This window comes from Aquila chrysaetos, chromosome 15 (assembly GCF_900496995.4).
Source record: "Aquila chrysaetos chrysaetos chromosome 15, bAquChr1.4, whole genome shotgun sequence".
NCBI lineage: Eukaryota > Metazoa > Chordata > Aves > Accipitriformes > Accipitridae > Aquila > Aquila chrysaetos.
The window spans coordinates 127555-150113 of record NC_044018.1 but is presented as its reverse complement, the minus strand read 5'-3'; the positions used below and the strand labels follow the sequence as shown (position 1 = coordinate 150113).

At 52.3% G+C, this 22559-nt stretch overlaps 3 protein-coding genes across 8 annotated transcripts in view; 2 read left to right on the top strand and 1 right to left on the bottom strand.

Moving 5' to 3' along the window:
- Positions 1–5661, top strand: part of NRBP1 (nuclear receptor binding protein 1) — a 42344-nt gene extending 36683 nt beyond the window's left edge. For both annotated transcript variants that reach the window (XM_030037661.2, XM_030037660.2), the window contains 9 exons: positions 97–195; positions 271–403; positions 703–805; positions 3420–3470; positions 3566–3701; positions 3787–3840; positions 4259–4322; positions 4408–4463; positions 4668–5661. In XM_030037661.2, the coding sequence (XP_029893521.1) occupies positions 97–195; positions 271–403; positions 703–805; positions 3420–3470; positions 3566–3701; positions 3787–3840; positions 4259–4322; positions 4408–4463; positions 4668–4766 (795 nt within the window). In that variant the 3' untranslated portion in view covers positions 4767–5661. The remainder of the gene's footprint in view (positions 1–96; positions 196–270; positions 404–702; positions 806–3419; positions 3471–3565; positions 3702–3786; positions 3841–4258; positions 4323–4407; positions 4464–4667) is intronic.
- A 70-nt stretch (positions 5662–5731) lies between these two features.
- KRTCAP3 (keratinocyte associated protein 3) lies at positions 5732–15032 on the top strand. Of its 3 annotated transcripts, none has more exons than XM_030037143.2 (6): positions 5732–5978; positions 6070–6129; positions 6803–7003; positions 7259–7393; positions 7748–7839; positions 8032–8519. In XM_030037143.2, the coding sequence occupies exons 1-5, from the start codon at positions 5769–5771 to the stop codon at positions 7829–7831; spliced, it is 690 nt and encodes a 229-aa protein (XP_029893003.1). In that variant the 5' UTR covers positions 5732–5768; the 3' UTR covers positions 7832–7839; positions 8032–8519. The 3 variants fall into 3 exon arrangements, with proteins under 3 accessions (XP_029893003.1, XP_029893004.1, XP_029893005.1); XM_030037144.1 differs by lacking the exon at positions 8032–8519 and adding an exon at positions 14932–15032 and having other exon boundaries at positions 5746–5978; XM_030037145.1 differs by lacking the exon at positions 7259–7393 and having other exon boundaries at positions 5746–5978.
- The window catches only part of IFT172 (intraflagellar transport 172), a 39081-nt gene continuing 25340 nt past the window's right edge, over positions 8819–22559 (bottom strand). For 2 of the 3 annotated variants that reach the window (XM_041128748.1, XM_030037133.2), the window contains 19 exons: positions 22180–22322; positions 21397–21490; positions 21079–21143; positions 20774–20954; positions 20127–20236; positions 19541–19670; positions 19037–19135; positions 18607–18716; positions 18042–18105; positions 17661–17747; positions 15585–15701; positions 14987–15097; positions 14057–14176; positions 12419–12514; positions 11700–11759; positions 10774–10872; positions 10206–10359; positions 9259–9350; positions 8819–8981 (listed from right to left, as the gene is read on the bottom strand). In XM_041128748.1, the coding sequence (XP_040984682.1) occupies positions 8892–8981; positions 9259–9350; positions 10206–10359; positions 10774–10872; positions 11700–11759; positions 12419–12514; positions 14057–14176; positions 14987–15097; positions 15585–15701; positions 17661–17747; positions 18042–18105; positions 18607–18716; positions 19037–19135; positions 19541–19670; positions 20127–20236; positions 20774–20954; positions 21079–21143; positions 21397–21490; positions 22180–22322 (2022 nt within the window). In that variant the 3' untranslated portion in view covers positions 8819–8891. Of the gene's footprint in view, positions 8982–9258; positions 9351–10205; positions 10360–10773; positions 10873–11699; positions 11760–12418; positions 12515–14056; positions 14177–14986; positions 15098–15584; positions 15702–17660; positions 17748–18041; positions 18106–18606; positions 18717–19031; positions 19136–19540; positions 19671–20126; positions 20237–20773; positions 20955–21078; positions 21144–21396; positions 21491–22179; positions 22323–22559 lie in introns of those variants that run through there. The other variant, XR_003926657.2, reaches the window with a different exon arrangement.

Here is a 22559-nt window from a genome sequence, read left to right as displayed (position 1 = left end):
GTTTATGATCTCACACTTGGCAGCGGCCTCCTTGAACTCTCTTCAATGTAGTCAGTAATTCTCAGTGAAGTCTGATACCCTGCTTTGTGTTTGCAGATGGCGGTGCTGGAAATACAGGGTAATGGAGAGTCGTCTTATGTGCCCCAGGAGGCTATTAACAGTGCCATCCAGCTGCTGGAGGACCCCTTGCAGAGGGTGAGTGAGGATGGATCAGTGCCCCTGCAGACGTGTTGGTATTGCACATGGTCTCAGGCAATTTTTGTCTTTCAGGAGTTCATTCAGAAGTGTCTAGAACAGGACCCTGGCAAGCGTCCTACTGCCCGGGAGCTCCTTTTTCATCAGGCGTTGTTTGAGGTGCCATCACTAAAGCTACTGGCTGCTCACTGTATCGTTGGACATCAGCGTGAGTATGGGGTCCCAGGGTGGCACATCTCGTGTTCTGCAAAGCTTCACTAAGGTGTCAGTACAGCTGTTATCTTGGAAACCAAGACCTTCATGCTGCTTTTAACAGGCAGGGACCAGGGCCTTGTGAAACAGAGCTGTGGTCACTGCAGAGCCTGGAGGACTATGGTGCCCTGGCTGCTCTGAGTGGCACAGGAGTTTAACAGCCTAAAGGCTCTGGGGTTTTTATTGCTTTTCTTAGGTTGGAAAGGAATTGCAGTTGTTCTTTTTTTTTTCTTTCTTTCTTTTTTTTTTTAATAGATATGATTCCTGAAAATGCTTTAGAAGAAATGACCAAAAACCTTGACATGAGTGCAGTGTTGGCAGAGATTAATCATGTGGACAGGGAAGGAGTCAAGATGATGTGAGTACCCTGTGGTGTGCTTGGAGGGGGCTGCTGAGATGCATGGGCACTGGGGTGAGCACTGAAGGATCTGCCTGGGACTCTTCCCTTCAAGTTAGTGTTGGTATTTCACCACTAACTGGGAAACAAAAGGGAGCTGTTGGTGAAGGAGCAGTCACTCTCTGGGCACAAAAAATTCTGTGGAAGGTAACTCCTGGGTGGAAGGAGACCTTGCACCCATGTTCTGTGAACAGATTCCATGTAGCCAAGATGTGAATTGTTCCCCAGATAGAGGGGTGGGAAATTAACACATTGTAGTTGGAACAGTCCTTAGCAAAACCTGGCTGAACAGTTTGGGGAAGTGACTCAGACCAATCACAGGCTTGTCAAATGGAGTCCAACATATTGGAGAAATGGTTCTTCAGTGCTTTCTTAATGGAGCAGCTTATTCTACAATATGCAAAGGGAAAGGCTGTTTTGGGCAGCTATTGGTAACATGCAGCAGCCACTTAAACTATAGAGGTGGCCCTCTAAGTAAGTGACTGTAATATCTGTGGAGCAAGTAGAGTGCCAAAAAGGTGATGTTAAATTTTGGGTAACGAAACCTCAGCTAGTTGAAGGGTTAGCTGAAAAGACTAAGATGTGGATCCTGTATTTCCAGAGAAGACCAGGGTGCATCCAGGGTAGCCCCAGCATTCTGGGATGCTCAGGCTACTGAACAAAAGTAATCAAGATGACAAGGAGAAAAAGCACTGTTCATTTGAGAAGCTCTTTGAGCCATATAGACCTTTATAAAAGCAGACATTCTGATCTTCATAGCGCTAGTAAATAACAGTATTGAATTCCCTTTGGAGTGTTTTTTGTTAATTAAAGGTTCAAAATAGAGGATAAAGAGTGAATAGCCAAAGCTGTGCAAGAGAGATTCTTTACATGTATTGGACTTCAGTCTGCAGAGGATTGGCTATCAAGCATATGCCAGCCTGGAACTTGCTTTTTGGTAGTGCAGTACCTCAGAGGTTCTGGAAAATGAAAAAGAAAGCATAGTAATGACTTGAAATGTCAGCTAGCATCATGTGCCATGCAAAGTGAGCTGCTAGAAAAAATGGTAAATTTTTGCTGAAAACTACTACTACTACTATACTAGAGGATGGGAAAGTAACAGATGATTTGTGTGTTGAAAAGGGCTGGAGAGTGGTCTGGAGAAGTGAGGCAGATGTGCAGCCTACACCAGATCTGATGGAACAGCAAAGCACTTGCGGGGGGTCATGGCAGGATTCGAGCAGCTTGCAGTCTCTGGCTGATCTCTGAAATTCTTCAAAGCAGTCTTAAGACAGTGGTACAGACTGTGGAAGACTGGCTGTTCAAAGTTTTTGTTGCAACCAGTCTAAAAGAAGCTGTGGTCAAGTGGGCACTAAAAAGCTGAATTGACTAAGGTGATGAGGAAAGTGTTCTACTGGGGAATTAGTAAAGTAGGAGAACCTGTGTCTCCTTGTTAGTCAAAACCAGAAAGAAATGAGGAACTCGCTGTGGACTGTTCTGGTGTTCCTAACTGTGTGCTGTGTAAAAGACAATTAATAGCTTGCTTTAGAGAAAAAAGAACTGCTTCTCTGAGAAGGCTGTGAAGTAACACCGTGGGAAAAGACCATTTCCAGCTTGTTGAAAACGCACTGCTGTGCAGCTGTAGACGAGGGCAAATATGGTATCAGGGTGCCAAATAATGGGAGAGAGGGTAACAGTAGTTGGGTGAAATATCTAAAGACGTTGCCTGCACAATGTACATGTACAAAGTGGCAACCTTTGTGAACAGTCCTGGAGCAGATCAGAGAGCTGACTTCACCACGGGGCTGGAAATCATTGTCACCACATGGAGGAACTGTATGTTCTTGAGGGTGAGAAAGAGGAAGAGCAGTAGACATATGACAAGTTATGGCACAAAGGGGAGGGGTTGTCAGTGTTTACTATCCTATCCTTCATCAGCCACCAGCAAGGAAGATGTTCAATGGAATTAGAGGCTGGGGAATTAAAAATGAACTGGGGGGAAGACTTCCTCTGGGACACTACATTGAGAAGCCACCAAGCTGAACGAGCAATCTGGGAAAGAAATTACATAGACAACAAAAGTATCCCAAACTCCAGTGAGAAATACTTGGGCAGGACATTAAATCCTGAGGTGTAGTTTCTAGTTTCTGGTCTGGAGTGATATGGCTGGTCATACTGTGCCATCAGCTGTTGCAGAGGTTCTTGTCTTTGCAGTGGTGAGTGCCCTTGCTCTTCTGGAGATGGGACACAGGCTTCATGGGCCTGGTATAACAGATGTCTTTGGAAAAACCTTGCTAGGAACATGATGTTACTGGGCTAGCTTCCAAATAATTGTTTGCATTGGACAGCTCTCTACAGGGAGGTGATACCTGTTTTGCCGTAATTAAAATGTTGCCTCATCCTTGGCTTCTTTGAATAGTTGCTTCCTGTACAGGAAGACTGGAGTCTGTCTCGCCTTTGGCTGGCTGTCTCTGTCCTGCCCACTGACACAGCTGTAGTCTAGGACATGGGGATTTGAAATTGCATCTGAAGAGACTTGAGTGGATAGTTCTGTTAGATGACTTCTCACCTCAGTACTTTTTCCCCCCCCGCCCAGCTTCTCACAATCTCCAGCATTGGAGCTGGACAAGTTCCTGGAGGATGTAAGGTAAGAGGGTTTTTTTTAAAGGGCAACTTTAACTGTGTGTGAGACTTGAAAAATTTCAGAGAGGTATAACCTCACACCCTGCTCCTTTCTTGTAGGAATGGTATCTACCCACTCACAGCTTTTGGGATGCCACGACCCCAGCAGCCCCAGCAGGTAGTGGTGAAATCTCCCATTGCTCCACCATCAGTGAAAACCCCGACTCCAGAGCCTGCTGAGGTGGAGACCCGCAAGGTGAGAGATGGGAGCTCCGTTCCTCCCCAGGCAGCGGTGCTGTACAGCAGCAGTCAGTCACAGGGTGTCTCTGCTTCTGTTTCAGGTGGTGCTGATGCAGTGCAACATTGAGTCAGTAGAGGAGGGAGTGAAGCACCATGTATGTTCCCATCTTCTGGCTGAGCATGTTGTGTGGGGGTGTGCCAGGGCAGCTGTGCAGAGCTCGTGGCTCCAGCATGCTGATGTGCTGCTGGTGCCTGGTGTGACCTGCTGCTGCTGCAGCTGCCATCTTTGGGGCTCAAAGCCAGATCCAGGCCTGTGCCTGTGGCTGACCTGGCATGTAGCATATGTTTTTGGCCCACCCCCACATTCAGGCTTCCTCTGCAGGATGGTGCTGCTGGCTGTGGTTTGGAATGGAATTGGATGCGGTGGTTCGGTTAGACTCCTGTGGGGCTCTGGAGGGGGTGGTTCCTATCCTGATGGGGATTAATGGGGATGCTTCTGACTGGCTGTGGTGGCCACAGCCTGTGGCAGCCTGCCAGACTGCAGTCCCTCATGAGAACTTCTCTACCCTGCAGTTAACACTGCTGCTGAAACTGGAAGACAAGTTGAATCGACACTTGAGCTGTGACCTGCAGCCCAGTAAGTACCTTTGTTCCCATGCTGTGGTGCACTGGGGCCAACAGTGCACTCAGACCTGGGAGTTACACCCTTCCCTGTGTTGCAGATGACAACATCCAGGAGCTGGCAGCTGAACTGGTCCAGCTTGGATTCATCAGTGAGGTAAGCAGGCCTGGGGCTCAGGTAGGGATATAGGTCTGCATTCCTTCCTCAAACTTAAATGGCTTATGCCACATCAGACCTTTTCTAGCTGGGGAGTTAGGAGAAATAAGATGTGTCCCTGCCCATGTGCCCTGGCAGGCTTCAGCCAAGCTCTTAGCTTTGTACAGACTGAGCCTACTCCTCACTGTAGCTTGTTCTTCCCAGGCTGACCAGAACAGACTTACCTGTTTACTTGAAGAGGCATTCAGCAAGTTCTACTACACCCGGAACGGAGCCCTGACGGCAGTGACTGTGTCATCTTAGCACCCCTTGGCTCCCGGGTGGCCAGTGTGGCTTTGTTGCCTGCGACCCCTTCTGTGTCTGTCCATCACTGTAGGGCATCAGCAAGACCCCAGCTGCAGTGCTTGGAAGCTCATCCTGCATGTGCCGGGGCTGGGCTCAGCGACAATCCTCCCTGCCCGCCTATTAAAGGGGACTTTGCGCATCAGTATTATTTCCAGCCCTGTTTTTGTTGGGATTTTGCCAGGTGGTGCCGCGGAGCCAGGTCCTGGCTTGGGGTGTTCTGTAGCCCCATTCATGTGCATGGAGTTTGTTCTGTTTGAATTGTACAAAGTGTCTTTTGCACAGCACAGAAATGTTTTGGGTTTTTTCTTTTTTTTTTTTTTTTTTTTTTTTTTTTTAATTTAAAGGTAAGCAGGGGCCAGTCCCTAAGCCCTGCCCCCTCTCTGCACCCCATTCTACAACTGCCTCTGGCGCCAGTCACTACCCTCCTTTCCGGGCCGAGGGAGCCGGGGCCGGCCGGGCTTCCCCAGCCCCTGCCTGGCGCTCCGCCTGCCTCTTCTGCTCCCCCGTGGCTGCACTTTGTTTACTCGTTTTGCACAGCCCCTCAGCCCTGCGCTTTGGCCTGCCCTGGAGGTGCAGGGCTGCGGGCTGTGCTGACGCGGGGATATGTCCCCTGCAGCCTCCTGGGGCCCAGCCCACGCACCCACCCCCCCTCCCCGCCGGCCCCGCGCACCGTGGGCCACTGCGAGCAGCCCGGGGCCCGGTGGGTGTGTCCCCCGCGGCCCCGTCCCGTCCAGTGCCGGTCTGCTCGGCGGAGCTGACCCCGCGGCTCCGCCCGCCTGTGGGGGGCTGGGCGCAGCGCCGCCCCTGCATCTCATTTCTATCGTTTCCTATTTTTAATAAACTGTTTTGTAAATACGCGACTGCTGCCTCTTTCCGGACCGGGGGGGCGGGGCGGGGCGGGCCTGCCCTGCCCCGGGGCGGTGCCGGCTGCGGGCGGCTCGTCCGGCGGCGGCGGCGGCCATGGCCGTGGGGCGGCTGGGGCCGGGGGCGCTGGCGGAGCCGCGGCGGCTGATGCGCGCCGGGCTGGGGCTCATCGTGCTGGGCCACGGCAGCCTGGTGCTGGGCGCCATCGTGCACGGCTCGGTCCTGCGGCACGTGGCCGGCGCCAGCCGCGCCGTCACCCCCGAGTACGCGGTGGCCAACGTGGTGTCGGTGGGCGCCGGGCTGCTGGTGAGAGCGGCCGGGCCGGGCCGCGGGAGCGGGGCGGGGGGGGAGCCGGCCCTGCCCGAGGCGCGCGTTGAGCGCGGGTCTCTCCCTGCAGAGCATCGCCGTGGGCATCGTCGCCATCCTGGTGTCGCACAACCTGTCCCGGGCGGCCCTGGTGAGTGCGGGGCGTCGGGGTTAGCAGCCGAGCGGGGCGGGGGCGTCGGCGCGGCGCGGCCCGGCCCGGCCCCTGCTGGCGGCCGCTCCCTCGGACCTTGTCCCCGGCGGCTCCTTCCGCCTCGGCGGCTGGCGGGGTTGTGGGTGTCGCCTGCTGCCCTGGCTCAGCCCCGCCGGCAGCACCGGGAGAGTGGGTGAGTGGGTGGGTACTGGGCACCGTCGTGGGGCAAGAAACGCTTCAGCTGGTGGGTGAAGCTGCTGCCGGGGTCAGGCATCCCGCTGTGGGCTCACGAGGGTGGGCCAGCATGAGGCAAGGCTGCTACTGGTGGGGTCCTCGGCTCTCAGCAGAGCTGGGCCTGTGCTGCGGCTCCCCAGGGGCAGGAGGCCGTGGGAGGGGGCCGTCTGGTGGCTCTGGGCTCACTGGAGAGGCGAAGGAAGCGAAAGGTGGAAAAACCTCCTCCGAGTGCAGGGCTGAGCTGCACTAGGAGGGGCAAGAGGTAGCATGTGCTTGCTCAGTGCAAACGTCCCTGGGGTTCCCAGCACCCCCACTAGCCTGCAGAGTGGCTGTGCGGCGGTGTGGGGTGCCTGGCCCCATGCAGTGGCAGTGCCTGGCCCTGGCATTTCCCCCAGCTTTGGCCAGTCCCACTCTCTTGTGTTCTTCTTGCTGTCTGCAGCATTGGACCCTACTGAGCATGTCCCTGTTGAACTGCCTCCTGTCCACAACGTGCAGCGTGGGCCTGGCACTGGCCATCGCCCTCACCATTCACAGCCGGGGCATGCACCTTGTCACCGGCTGCAACAGCTCTGCGCTGCCTGCTGACGCCCGTGCAGCCATAGCGACCAACGACTGTCCTTTCAACACCACGAGAATCTATGTGAGTCTGCAGGGCCCCCCCCCCCCCCCCCCCTTCCTCTTTCTGCCTCTGCTGCTGTTTCTTCTTCTTTCTCTCCCCCTCTCTCTTTTGCCCACCCTCTCTCTGCCTTTCTTCCTTTTGCTTTTCCTCCCATTCCCTTTCTTTCTCCCCCCTTCTCTTCCCCACTGCCTGCACAGCCTCTGCTCAGCCGCATGTAGGTAGGCTGGGTGCAGTGAGCCACGCTCCCTGAGGGACCTCCGACCCTCTGCTCTGCAGGACACAGCCCTGGCGCTCTGGTTCCCCTCCATGGTGCTGGTGGCCGCAGAAGCTGTGCTGTCTGGCAGGTGCTGTTTGGTGGCCCTGATCTTCCGGGGCATTGGGCCCTGTGCACGCGGCTACGGCAAAGAGCAGGTATGCCCCATCGGTCCGGACGGGTCTCCCTGCCTCTGCCCCACCATTGCTGCCATTTTGCTGCATTTTGGAGCTGCTGGGTTCTGCTGGGCCCTTGTTCCCATACAAACAGGCTGTGCAGCAATGGGAGGGTGAGTGTCAAGTTCGAACCTCTTCTAGCCAGCCTTGGTGACGGACTGGCACCCCTTCATCTTGAGTAGTTGCAGAGGGACCCTGCTCTTCATCCCACTGAAAGCCAAGCCTGTTCTGTCCTGGCTGTCCTGAGCGAACACCCCGGCCCCCCGCAACCTGGCCCAGCCCTTCACACGTCCCTGTGACCCTCCACCTCTTCTTTTCTTTTTTTCTTCTCCCTAGCTGGCTGGGCCAAGTACAGTGAAGGAGGGGCCACCACATGAGATGCAGCAGCTCCTGACGGGGCTGGCTGAGCCTTGTGCCTAGCTGGCGAGGTGAGTGCAGTGCGTGGGCTATGCCTGGGGGGACGTAAGCAGGCAGGCTCCACTGTCAAGAGGACCCTGCCCACACCAGCCCCCTGAAACATCTCTTTCCAAGCACTTGCTACAACTACTGGCCAGAGGTATCAGCGTGATGCCTGGCTGTGCAGCACAGTCCTGCATTCATGCATACCTTTTCACTCCCAGGTGGTGCTGCAGGAGTGCTGCAATCCAGCAAGGTGAAGTTGCACCTGCACTGTACTCCTGCCCCTGGTGTAAGCATGTGTAGGGTGGGCCGCAGCAGAGAGGGGTTGTGCCTTCCCCCCCCCCCACTCCCACCAGCCTCACCACCCCACCTGGGACAAACCCTGCAGGTTCCAGACACAAGCTGCCCAAGGTCATCAGGCAGCCTTTGCCTAGCAGGTGCCATGGCCCCCGGATGCTCTCCCCAAGCTGCAAAGCCCTTCCTGGCACGCTAAAGTCTCCATTGGTCTTTTACACACAGTGATGGGGGTGAGCAGAGGTGCTGGGGCCTGGCAACAGCTAGGGCTGGCCTGGGTCCTGATGGCCCTGCTGCAGAGCAGGCAGGGTCAGCTTGCTGCGCCTGTGCTCAGGCAGGCCAAGGAATGGAAGGTGAAGAATCCTTTTGTTGTGACCCTCTCGTTTCCTTGAGTAAATAAAACATTTCCTTTTCACACTGCCTGCTGTAAGTGGCTCCCCAGGGTGGCTGGCTCCTGGGAGCTGAGCCCACTGATGGAAGGACAGCACAGCTGGTATGTAAGTCCATCTGCATGCTTGTCCCCCTACCCCGCCAGGCACAGGGGTGTAGACAGATACATGGTCCCAGTGTGACAGTCACCTATCAGCGTGGAGGGTACATGTTTAGCATATCTAGGTTGAGGCCAAGGGACACATGTACTGGCTTATGGTCCTGTGCCCTGGCAGCTACATGTGTTCCTGGGCTCAGCATCCCCTGATAAACAGGACAGCAGGGTTGAGAGACATGTTTATTGGAAGTGGAAGTGGAGGGTGCTGAAGAACAGGAGTGAAAGCTGCCACTGTCCAGCTCACTGGAAAGAGAAGCTGGTGCTCGGGAGTCCCCCACACCACTGGCTGAGGAACTTGAGCACATCTTGGCATGCAGGGCTGTGGGATGTCTGCAGAATGAAGGAGACCTTGGCATTGGCAAGGAGGCAGTGCCATCACCCCCGGCCCAAGGGCACCCCTGGGGGCTGACAGAGCTGCACAGGCAAGGCTGGGTCTGCCCCAGCTCTGTAAGTGAGGTTAATCCCCGTCGAGCAGCATGTAGGCAGGGTGCAGTAAAACCACCCTGGTTCAGTGTATCTCCACTCAGTGGGACAATGTTTTATTGTCGGCATGAGGGGGTTGAACACCCTGCAGCCTGTCCCCTGCCCCACAGGGTGCCTGGCTCACCTTGACAGCCATCAGGAACTTGTTCCATGTGTCCTTGTTGGCTTCTCGGCCTGGCCGCTTGAACTCTATCTTGTTTCTTAGTACAGGGTACCCTGGTCACACAGTGACACCTTCAGAAACAAGCCGAGAGCCACAGCAGACCCCTACGTTGTGCACCCCTTCCCTCTCTGCGTTGCCAGCTGGCTAGAGCTGCTCCCATGGGACAGTGCAGGGGAACAATGCCGCCTCTGGCTTTTAGAGACCAGAATAAGGAAGGGGGTGCCCACAGTGGTGGAATCAAAGGAAGATGAAGGCTGAGCTGTCCTCTGGCAAGGACACCCAAGTGAGTATGTGAAATGATAGCACCCTGCTCCTGACCTTTGGAGCCAGAGCCCTGTTGCTGGTGGCTACCTCTGCTCCCCGCCCTTCTCTGACCCACTCTTTTAAGTCCTGCACCGCAATCCCTCAGTGTCTGAAGTGTGCAAGTGCTGGGCGAGAGTACTTGCCAGAACAGACAGCTTTTGTAGAACAGGGACAGGCACTGCATGTGCAAGTGTCAGTGCTGGACAGCCTCCTAGGCAGTGCTGTGCGAGACTGAACAGTCATAGAATCATAAAAACACAGAACGGTTAGATTGCAAGGGACCTCTGGGGTCTATATGGTCCAGCCCTGCCCTGCTCAAGCAGGGCCACCCACAGCTGGTTGCCCAGGACCGTGTCCAGATGGCTTTCCAAGTATGGAGATGCTACTGCTTCTGTGCAACCTGTTCCAGTGTTCAGTCACCCTCAGAATAAAAATGGGTCCATCCATCCCCTCCAGCAGAACTGGTCCCCAGAGCCACACAGACTCCCTGCTTGTCTTGCAGCACAGCCTGAACTCCCTCCCAGACCCACCCCCCCAACATGTTCCCACTCCCTGCATGGCACCATGTATTCCCTTGCATATGCGTGAACTGGCCTGGAGCTTACCTGTAAGCACACAGGGCAGGGAGCGCACCCCTGTATTTGCTGCCACCAGTGAGGCTTCGTATGTGTCGCGCTCGTCCTGTGGCAGCACCTGCTCCAGCCGCTGGTCCATGGACATAGTGAGCACCCAGTCCCTGACCTCCTCCCGCTTCTCCTCCTGCAGGGCAGAGGCCAGGGCACTGCCTGATATTGCATGCTGTGCCGCAGCCCAGCTGCTGCTCCACAGCACTAGGGACAACACTGGGGAGAGCAGGACACACGTGTGCGTGCAGTATGTGCACGCATACATGCATGTATGCATATTGGGGGCGGGGGGGTGAGTGCATGTGTGCACAAGCACGTGTATAGTGGGAGGGAAGCATGACAAAAGAGAGAGTGTGTGTGCATGTGTATGTGTACTGGGGCTGCATGTGTGTTTGGAGTGGGTGGGGCACAGGGCCTGGGCCAGTGCTGAGTACATTTCCATCTCTTGTAGTGTGTGCTGTCCCACCCTTGCCCCAGTCCCTCTTCAGAGGGGGCCCTGAAGCAGCATCACTGTTCATGGGAGCTGAAGAAGGCAGATGACACTCACAGGCACATGCTGTTGGGCTGGAAGTGGCACTTCAAAGGGAATGTCTGTGCTCTGGAAATCGGAGTGGTCTAGAGAATCCAGGTTCCCTTCTTCAATGGCCTGAGAAAGGAGAAATGGTGGAGCACTAGGCAATACCATCCTTGGAGTTGACAGTACAATCTACATTGTGAGGATGGCATTATTGATGCCTCTATCTATTAGCGCTGTGGTGACTGTGCCCTCCTGGGAGGCAGCATTTATGGCCATCCTCCTGCAGTGTCAGAGGATGTGTGCCTCTGAAACACTCAAACTTGTCAGGTGGCCTCGAAGGGAAAGATGAAATGGGGGGGGGGGGGGGGGGGGGGTGGCACGTTTCCCAGCAGCTGCTGACAGCGCTTGGAAGACTGGTACAGTAAGGTCTGTCAGCTTCCTAGGGTTTAGTGTTTTCTGGTGACCAATCTGCTAGTCAAGGAAGGAGCTGACTGGCATGGGGACTCCTCAGTCTTGTATCACATTGGCTAAAGCATTGGGCCATGCCCTTCACTCCTCAGGTAATTTTCCTTCCCTTGGAACAACTCAGATGAGATCATCCTGAAAGCTGTAACAGCACTTGCAGCCATGAAGATTACAGGCCCAAACTGTTAGGCCAACTTGCTCTTTGCTGCAACTTAAATGCATGGTGGCACTGGCACACACAGAGTGACAGGGTCAGGGTTGCTCAGGTGCCCTGCATGGCAAGTCCTTCCACAGCTAGTTTTAGGGTACTCAGTGCTGCGCATGCACACACACACTGAGCAGCGTTCAGGGTTCTCCATCGGCACAAGCTCAAAACGTGCTGCCACATTTGAGCCTCAGGAGTACCCTGGCCAGGTTCAGGGTGTGTTTTCGCCCTACAGCACATTGTCATTTTAAGTATGATAGTCCTCCCTCCAGCAGACTATACGCACATCTGAGAGGTCCAGGAAGCGGTTCAGGAAGATGAATGCCATGTTCTCCCAGTTGACTGCCTAGTACAGAGAGAAACCCCAAGTAAGACCAGGCAGCTTATCTTCACAGCCACAACTCTCCTGCCTGAGCGATGGCTAGAAAGGATGTGGTTCTGTTTGTGCCACAACATCTCGCCTGCAGCACAGGTAATGGAGAAGGAGAATGCACAACCCTGCTCACCATTCCTGAGGACTACTTCACAGGCAACCACTGGGACAACCAGCCCACTAGCCACAGGCTGTCCCACAAGATGGAGTCAGGCATTATTGCACAGCCAACATCATTCAGTGAGAACATGCTGCTGTGCTTGCCATGTGTCATTGCATCTGGGCAGGCAGTCAGAGTCTGTAGCCTCAGGATTGAGGTAACACTTAGGTGACCCAGAGCAAGGCAGATCAGTGAGGAGTCTTGCATCTACGCTAACAGAGCCATGCAATATAATGTGGCCTCTGGTCTACCCTCTGGGTCTGCAGTCTCAGGCATGCCCTCCCACTACCTAGTGCCATTCCATGACAAAATGCAGAGGCTGGCAAGCTGTTTGAGGAAAGGCCTCCAATGCCTGTGTCTGGCTACTGGTGTACCAGTGGAGCTAGGGGCAGATAGGGGAAGATAAAGTTGAGAATCCCTGAGCCCAGGGTCCTCCACCTCCTTAGCTGCTCTGGTAGCAGATACCTCTTACCTTGGCAGCTATCCCAGCTTCATAGAAAGCCTTGTCTGCAGGGAGGAGCTCAGTGTGGCGCAGAAGGGAAATGGACAGCTTGGCAGCCACCATGTCCTACAGCCACAGGGGACAGTAAAGCCAAAACAATCAGCACAGAAAAGTCAGGTCGGAAGGGATCTCATGAGATCATACTGCCCCAGACTCATGGCAGGGACTCTGCACCCACGTATTCCAGACATGCAACAAACAAAGGTTAAAAACTTCAGTCCTGACCATAAGTACCCTCACTGTGTGAACACACAGGAGGACTGTCACCTGAAGATGAAGTTCTTTTGCTTTATAAACCGTGCTGTTTTTTCTAGAAGCCACACCCAAACTCCCACCATTTGAGTCACAGAATAGTTGAGGTTGGAAGGGATCTCTGATGATCAACTAGTCCAACCCCGTGACATTCAAAGTAGAGTCAGCTACAGCAGGTTGTTCAGGAACATGTCTGGTCACGTTTTGAGTATTTCAGGGGATGGAGACTCTCCAACCTCTCTCTCCAAGCAACCTGTTCTGGTGTTCAGCCACACTCACAGCAAGTTTCTTCTTGTATTCAATCACATAAGAATTTCTGAGTTGGGGCAAGGAATTCAAGGGAGATTTCACTTCTCTGCTTGCCAGATAGGTTCTCATCACACCAGAACTGCGAAGGCCAGCCCTTCTTCATGGTCCCAAATAGACTACCCAACACCTCAACATGCCACAACTGTGTGGGTCTGTACAGGTTTCCAAGACATCAGAACTGGCTCTTTCTGTCTGACATGTCTCTGGACCCTCAACATCTACACATGCAGCCATGGGGAAAGCCCGGTCTCCCCTATGACTTTTTACTGGGGTCTTAGCTGTGACAACCTTTCTTTTTCACAGCCTGCTCTATCACAGCTCCATTCTCACACTCATACAGAGCTCTACCACAATTCCACAATCACATATGGATCAAGACTTCAGCAGGGACTCTGCTATATATTGTAGCCCAGAACAAATCCCAATGCACATAAGACTCAAAAATACTCACGGTGCCTTGTGAGGCCCAGCACCCAGGCCCATGAGCTCCCAAAGCCCCCTAGAAGGCCCAGCACACAGGCCCAGTATCTGCCAAAGCCCTGTCTGATGCCAAGCACCCAGCCTCACAAGCTCCCAAAGCCCCTGAGAAGCCCTGTGCACAGGCCCATGAGCTCACAAAGCCCTGCGCAAAGCCAATCTGTTCTCAAGACCACATGTGAAACCCAGCAGCTCTCACAGCCCAGGATAGCTGAAAAGGAAGCAATGCCTCTCCCAGGAAGATCAGATTTTTGTGTGATCCCTAAATTTCTACTGGTGCCTATGCTCTCAGAAGTCATGGCAAGCATATGGATCAGCTTCCCACTTGTTTACATCTCATCTTCAGTGGCTGGAGGCAGGTCCCACTATAAGGAGTCAGAGAAGACTATCTCCAGTTCCACTTGCTCATGGTGGGCTCCCAGATCACTATAGTCCCATTCTCATGCATCCATGATGTGTAAGTGATCCACGAAGTGGAATAGTGAACTATGGATAGCCCTGAACCTGCATGTCCCCACAGGGTTCTGCACATAGGGTAGTGACCTGGCAAAAGAACTTCAAAAACCTTACCAGTTGCTTCACGCCCTGAGCAGCAGAGCGGGTGGCATAGTAGTGAGAGATCAGCAGCATCGTTTCAAACTCTTCATGTGCTGGAGTGTTTGCTTCACTTGACTTTACTAAGTTTTCACACTGAAGAAGAGAAAAGGAGAGTGAGTGAGAACATGAGAGCACAAAGGGCACTCTTCATCCACTTGAGTCCAGGGAAAAGTTGGGAGAGAGAAAGATCTGAAATATCCAGGCATCTCTGGGGACTGGAAAAGGGCTGGGCCTTGGGTGCTCTGGGTCCTACAGCGTGCTGAAGGGAGGAGGCTGTGGGAGAAGGGGGGAGCCAACAGTACTGCAACAACAGACAGCACTGGAAGCAGGGGTGAGTTTGGATGGACAAAGTGGGATTTGTGCATTTCGTTTGTGCGAGCGGTGGGTATTTGTGGGACAGAAACAGAGAAGAGGCAGTCATGGGCTCTTGGCTGAGGTGTTTTGGGACAGGGAAGAAGGAACAGAAAGCTCCAAGCATCTCTAGGGGGATGGGGAGGACTCTTATTTTCCAGGCTCAGTAGCTCTGTGCTTTCCCCAGTTCCTTGCCCCACCCAGGCTGCTGAATATGGGTGTAGGACGAAAAGTGGGCACATTGTGATAGGTTCCCATCTAGCAGTGACGCGGTGAGCTCTGCAAGTGCCAGTGTCCAGACTGACTTCGAGGATTTCGCCTTGAGTGCAGGGTCATCTTCTTCCCTGACTTCTCTTGCCCAGCCATATCCACTTCACAATATCCTGTTATTCTACTTTCCACATTGTGGACATTTCCCCATTTCCCCTCAACTTGTGTTCTACAAATACTGCCCATGTCACCTGGCTAGAGACTGGTTCTTCTTTCTCCCCTGCTAGGAGCCACCAGGGTGTTGGAGTTTAACAGGCGGTGGTGGCCATCACCCACACTCACCAGATGGAAGAGAATATCACGCAGCTCAGCCCAGCTGGAGTAGGCCTCAGCACAATTCATGCCAGATGCATTCACCATCTCTACAAAGAGACGCTTGTAAATGTTGAAATTCTGCAACAAAAAGGAGAGGAATCTTAAGGGAGCCAGATGGGGACTCAGCAAAAGTCTGGAGCTCTCCTGCTGTCAAGCACAGGCTGAGGGAATGGCAGGTCTGCATGCAGGCTTCTGGAGCAGCACTGCTGCAGATTGCTGGTTACAATGGGTGCTACAGGGCAAGGCAGGGAAATGGGGAAGAATGGTTACTGCAGCCAGTGCTCTCAGAGAGTCAAACATGGTTCCTTTTATTCTGGTCTTGGTGGTTAAGGTGTTCAAAACAAATACTCAACTCCCCCCTACTCCTTCCCTGTGGAGAATATGCCAGGAGATTGCCTTTAGTCCTCTAGCTGAGGAGCCTCCTCAAGAATCCACAGCAGGGTTGAAGTGGCTTGGACATGCTGAACACCTGGCAATCCCAGTTCTGGACTGGAAATCTGATTCATGTAGCACATCATAGCACACTCTAGCAACTCACACTGGGACGACATGCTGTCTTCATTACCTGTGGGTTGGCAGGTGCTCCATGGTGGACATACAGGCTCAGGGCTTTGTCCCAACTGCCCTCCCGGATGAGGTGGGTTGCATACAGAGCTACATACTTGTGCAAGACTTTATAGTTCTGGAGAAGACACACAGAAAGCAGTAGCATGAGATTAATGAACTGAACACTTGTCACTCAGTAGGGATGGTTTCAGATGCGTTTACCCACACCCATACACCTGAGTCCCAAAGGATGAGACCAGGTAATCAGACAGAGACAGACTGCACACAGCAGACCTGGTTTTTGATTTGGGCCCCACTTGACACCTTTAATCCTGGCTAGCTGATGCTGTGCTGATCTTTCCACACATGGCAATAAAGCTGTTTTTCAGCTGTTCACCACTTGCCAAGGAATACGGCCAAATACCTAAAGGATGCAGTATCTCCACAATGCGGCACCACAGGTACCAATTGCAAACCAGCCCTTAGCCTAATGAAAGAATGAATCAAAACACTTTGTGGACTGAAGACGTTCATAATTTGCAAGGCTGTTCTAGTCCATTATTCAAATGCTGTCAGATCTCTGGGACTGGAGGCCTCCTTGGAGTGCTGCTCCTACATATGCTGATCACATAAACACTTTGCTGAGGACTGACTGTAGTCAGCCTTACAGAAATTCAACTGAGGAAAGACCTGTTTCATACAGGCTTAAATATAGTAATGAGATGAAGAAGATGGCATAAAATGTGTAATCCTGTCAAAAAATGAGCAATGGAAACAAGTTTATTAAGCACAAGAGAGACCAGTGCCCCAATTATGTGTCTAGAACTTGAACACCCAGATGTGGATGCTGGTGAAACACTACATACAGGACAGTTTGGGATAAAGATTAAGTCTGGTATGTGACCTGTTTTGATAAATCTAACTTTTGTCCTATATAATCACTGTAGAACAGCTGAGTCAAAAGTCATGAAATTCTGCACTGGTCATGGAGCAAGGTTGTGCTAATGATTTCATAGAGGCATAAACAGACTAACATCTTCTTGGCCTAAATGTGGTATTGTTGTGCCTGGCTGACAATAAAACTGATTAAGCCTTTACCATTAAATTAAGCGTGAAGGTATTCTTTATGGAAGAAGATCAACACTGGTACCTCCTGATAATTAGAACATCAGCACAGAAGTCTCCAAGATAACTACTACAACAAAAACCAGTACCTCCAGAGAAGCCCCAGAAGCCAAAAAGAAATCAAGTTTACTGTGGTAGAGCCCAAACTCAGGTTACTGGTTACTGCATTAGAAACAAAGTTATAAAAATACGGTACAACACATTACCAGTGCTTGTCCAAGTTGTCCGTGTTTGCCTGAGTGATTAGCTGTGATGTCTCCACTAACTGCAGATTCCGTTGCCAGGGGCTGCCCTGTAACTTGATCTGAAGCAATGCCTCACTTCAGAGAATCAACGCCTGCCCTTAGTTTAGCTCCTTTATCAATAACCATTGAATCAATAACCAATCAATAACGAATACCCAATAACTAATCACTAATCATTGAATCCAAAAAACCTCTCAAAGTAGATCCTGGTAATCTAGAGCTTTCTCCTCCTGTTACTGCATTGGAATAGCACTGTAAAACAGTTTCATTTTGCTTTTCTCTATTTTTATTATTCTGCTGAGGTAATTTTGCTAGTTTTAGGTCAGGAAAAATGAAAAAATGTCAAATTTGCTTTCACGACAAGGATGTCTCATTTCTACTGACACCAGGCCTCTAAAGAACACGTAGAAAGAAGGCTTTCTTTTGCAAGTCTGTCTGTTTCCATGGTACCAATTACTTCCAGCCCAAACAACTCATTTAGCTTTTTCCAATGCTCCATTAATCACAAAATTTAAACCCAATATGCTCCTGGGTTCTAATGCTTCCCTTCTAGGCCTCATTAGCTAAGATGAGGACAGTGGAGAGGTGGTTTTTGAGCTGCTGCAGTGACCCCCCGTGCTCCACACAGAAATGACTGCTTTGCTCTGCCCACTCATTCCCGCTGCCCCTGCTTCAGAGAACCAGGACCCCATGTTTGTCTCCTGAGGACTCACACAGACACTCACCTGTTTAGCTGCAACCTCCAGGCACTTCTCCCATTGCTCCTGCTCTGCATACATATCCAGAGCAGCCATGACATCTATTCCTACCAGCTGGGGATGGAAACAACCATAAATTCACTGTGCAGGCAAGGTTTCCTACCAGCATCAAGGCAGGCATCAGCCCACCCAGGTCTTTTCTTCACATACACACAGTCCCTCCCATTCTATGGTATGGAAGCACAGATCCAGTGTGACCCATCTGGTATGCAGAAACCATAACTCATAGGCACATACAGACTCCTCACCTGTGGGCATATTCAGGCAAAAGCCCCATGAGGAAGGCTCCAAGGATCTGCACAGATCCTGACATCACTCCCTACCCTCTGAGACATCCCAAATACCTACCGAATCTACCTTTCCTTGGTTCTTTAAATACTCCTTGTAACGCTGGTCCACATACTCCTCTGACCTAATGGGTAGAAAGAATCTTAGTAGGCAGCAAGACAAATAGTGTCTTGCATCAATGCAGAGGCTGGATTCAACTTTGTCTACTTTGGGAAAAAGAGGACTTACAGCTGTGCCATGTCTTCTGGCCTGCTGCTGGAAGCATAGGTAGAGGGGAAAGAAAGGGCCTAGGCAGCTCTTCGCAATATAATGTGTGAGGAGAGAGAAAGGGATCACAGGACTTTCAGAAGGAAATGCATGCACAGGATTATGCCAAGGGAAAGGGAGATAGGGATAGGGATGGGACAAAAGGGGATAACTGTTTCCACGGGATGTGTGGCAATAGAAAAGTGTCAGGATGGTAAATGGCTTCGGAAGGGCAGCTGTGGAGAATGTGCCCTGTTGAGCATGGCAAGGCCACTGTGGGGAGAATCCAGGGAACCTGGGGCAGCAGGACAGGACATGGGATCCTCTAGGGGTGGCAGAGGGAGCAGGAAGAGTATAATTTGAGAAGTTTGGGGCATACCTGGGGTCCAACTCCTTGGCCACACGCTTGGCTTTGCTCCATTCCTCCCCTTCAATGAAGGCATCAATAGCTTCTTGGATGAGGTCCAAGTTGAGGTAGAGTTCAGCTGCCTGCAGGGCCAGAGACAGTCCCATGAGAGATGAAACCCCAACGGCACCCTGCAGCCCAGGCTGGAGCTGCTGCTGTTGGAAGTGACCAGCACACAGCAACAACAGAAAGTCTCTTCCCAAGGCCTGGCTCTCTCACACTATTCCAGGACTTGATCCCTTCCCCTCCTTCCTCCTCCTCGAAGACTCTATGCTGCCTAACTCTGCATAGGCCCATCCACCCATCACCCCAGGATGTGACCTGGCCTCTTTCCCTTGGATAGAGCTCTCCCTTCCTATGTCACTGCTTCTTCAGTAGTCTGGGGGCAGGAGCCAGACCTCACCGCACTGTATTTCTTCATTGCCACCAGCTGAGGAGCCACAGTCCGCGTCACCTCCAGGCTCTGTGACTGACCCAAGAATTTAATGGCCAACTCAGCAGCCTGTGAAGAGAAATTGACAGAAGTGATAAAAGCTATTTCAGAGAGGGATGAAGCTGGGAAGAGCTCAGTCCCAGCTAAAAGACTGAGAGTCAGGAGCACTTGAACTATGGGGGAAGGGGAGAAGAAATGACAGCCCACTTCAGCAATTCAGAGAAGCAAAGCCCAGCTACTTTCACATGGGAGAGGATCAGACAAGGACATAATTGTTGCCGAAGTTGGTACAAGGGCACAGGTATGAGTGAAAAGTATGAACAAGAACACAACCCAAAGGCTGGCGGACATAGACCAGGAGAAGCAGAAAGGGCAGTCATCAAGTGATTGAGATATCTCTGGGATGCACTGTAGGTTGTGGGACACCTCCTAGACAGCAGAGCATATGAAGGGAATCATAGCCTCCGACTGTACCTTCAGCAAGCACTTCTCCATCAGGACACTGTTGCTGGGATCCCGCACCTTCAGATAGCAGTCCACCGCCCTGGCATATTCCCCAGCCTGCTCCCACTCCTGTGCCTGCTCCAGCAGCCCTTCTGTTCCTCTGTAGGGAGGAATGTAGGTTGTGAGCAAGACTGGGATGCTGCCACAGAGATCCTGTAGACAGTGTGTAGGGCATGGGCAGGGAGGTGCACAGCAGAGGTAAGCCAGGCACCTCAGAAGGGGCTGAGTGTGTGACAAGGAATGCACACAGCCGGTGCCGAGGAGAGAACTGATTAAGGACCCTGGGGAGATGCACTGGTGGTACAAGAGACCTCGGAGATCTGTAAGTGGCAAGAAGACATCTGGGAGACCGTGGATGATGAGAATAAGCCTGGAGTCTCCCAGAGCAGGGAGGAAGGATGTTAGGAAACCTATGCAGTAAGAACTCTAGGGTCCTCAAGAAGGAAACAACTGGATGTCAGGGATCCCATCAGGCTATCTCTGTGAGGCATCAGCACAATGGCCTAGGGAAGAGCTACCTGTCTGTTCCCTGCAACCTGACCACAGCATTCCTTACGTGGAGCCCATCTTGGCAGCCTCCCTGCCGCACTCCTCTTGTAACTCTTCTAGCCGACTAGGCACATATTCCTTGCAGATCCGCAGGGCTTCGCTCCACATGCCAGCCTCCTGCACAAGCACAATGGGGAGGAGAAATTTTCACCAGTTCACCAGGATCCCCCCCACTCCTGGCATTACATAACACATCTAGCCTCTCATGTTATCTTGCCAGAGGACCCACTGGAAGAAACAACCACAGCAGCACCATCCAATTCTTTCCTTCCCCAAAATGGCACCTATGTCTGTCCATTCACCCAAGCTACCTCAGAGGAAAAGTCCTCATCCATCCTAGCTACCTCTGTGGAATGGGCACTTACAGTCTCCAAATGCACCCACTCGTGCTATTCCTGAGGACCATCCAAATTCTGGCAGGGTACTTCCTCCCAGAGCTGTGAGAGAGCTAAGCTATGCTGTGATCTCTCTACCGGTTCAGTCTTCTAAGAGCAGGCCAGAATTAAGTTCTACTAGGAACCACCTGAGTAAATGGTTTCTCTTTGGCTACTAAGCTGACAGGGAGAGCTGGGAGATGGATTTCACTCCTCCTCCATCCAAACTGGATTCTCGTCCAGTGAGGAAGGCAATGATGCTGCTACAGACTACGCTCACCTTGTAGTACTTTATGGCCAGCTCAGGTCTCTGTGCTCTCAAGAGGAAGGCCTCTGCTTTCTGGAACTCTCTCTCCTCAAAGGCAAAACGTGCCTGTCCCATGAGCACATCAGCCACACTGTCTGGGTCATGAGCTTCAGCCACACGCTGTGCAGCATCCCAGTTCTGGTTATGCACGAACCTAGGGAAATCAACATGAGATGTAACAAGGATGGCAAGGAGCAGACCAATGCTGGAGAAGCAACCAGGCTGGCATCATACAGGGAGAGGAGATGCAGCAGGCCAGGATGGGGAACGATACATACATCAGCACTGCCTCCTTGGGTTTCCCAGCTTTAATAAATTCAGCTTCAGCCTCTTCAAATTTGCCCTAGGAGAGAGGAAACAACATGCTTGTATGCCTTCCTGCCCTGATACCGTCACATGACCTCCTCTATTACCATGAGGCAGAGAGGATTTGTGAAAAAAAGATGTGTGTGGAAACTTGGGGCTGTAATTGTGGAGCCTTTTGGGTGAGCAGTGACTGCAGCCATAAAAGTGCCTGCTGCAGCAGCCCTTAAGGACAACCATTCAATTACCTGACTGACCAGAGAACTCCCACCTACTCCAGGGGGTAAAATTACCTCATCTTCTAGGAACATGGCATACTTTAAGTGGATCTCTGGCATCTTCTGCTTCATGGAGAGGCGGGCCAGTTCAAAAGCAAATTCAAAGACCCTGCAACGAAAGAGAAAATGGGGTGAGAGCAGGACTATTCACTGTGAGGGGACGCCTTCACTAAGAGCAAGATATCAAGTAGAGCACAAAACACTGGGAGAGGAGAGAGGGGAATACAGAGGGTTCCGAGTGAGTGGGCACTGCCCATTTCTCCTGTTCCTGACCAGAGAACAGGAGCTTTTAGAGGCCCCACTAAGGAAATTCAGCTTCTTCACACTTGCTCTTAGTGCCAGAGGCCCTTGGTTCAACCCTAAAGGGAGGTCGCAAGACTCCCCTGAGCCTAGCGATATGGGAGAGCTGGAAGGGAGCAGCAGTGAATGGCAGTGCAGCCGGATAGCTGGACAGGTGCACAGTGGGGCCAAAACTCTTCTGGCAGGCAGTTACTTATGGTGACATGAGGAATACCTCCTCCCATGTTCAGAGGCTCTCACAAGGCAACCCCGCTGAGGCTAAAGGGCAAACTGCTTTTGCCTGCCCAGCTCTGACTTGACATTTGAGACACTAACAGGTGGACAGGAAGCAGGATGTGTCAAGGAAGCGGAATGCCTGTGTAAAAACATACAGGTGGGGTGGGAAGAGATGCCATATCCTGGACCTGCAGCTATCGTGCATACAGTTATCTTGGGGCATCCCTTTTTTCTCAGGTCAGGCAGATGGGAGAGAAGTGCTGGGCTGATGGACCTGCTTACCCGCTGTCTGCTGCATGGTCAATGGCCATCTCCAGAAGTCCGAATTTACTGAGGAGTTTCACAGCTGCCTCTCCACCCAGGCTCTTTGCCCACATATAGGCCACGTGCTTATAGGAGTTTGCTCCCCCATGTGCCTTGGCCACCTATCCAAAGCAAAGAAAGTGGAAGAGCCCAATGCATCCATTTCGTCTTCAGCAGGCTGAGCCAGGACTCCCCTCTCACAGGACACTTGTCATTGCGAGGGAGCACCAAAACCAACTGTTCTCTCCTGAGGAACCCTTCTGTAGCCACCACTGGACTGGGTAGAGTGAGACAAAGCCTTATGCAGCAGAGGAGAAAGGAGGCTGCTGCCTTCTCAGCATGGCCCACACTACTGTTAG

Bases quoted from the DNA above. Each gene is read 5' to 3' on its own strand.
- KRTCAP3 (XM_030037144.1), top strand. From the start codon at position 5,769: ATGGCCGTGGGGCGGCTGGGGCCGGGGGCGCTGGCGGAGCCGCGGCGG. The intron at 6,130-6,802 runs GTGAGTGCGGGG...TGCTGTCTGCAG, and splicing joins ACCTGTCCCGGGCGGCCCTG to CATTGGACCCTACTGAGCAT. The intron at 7,004-7,258 runs GTGAGTCTGCAG...TCTGCTCTGCAG, and splicing joins TCAACACCACGAGAATCTAT to GACACAGCCCTGGCGCTCTG.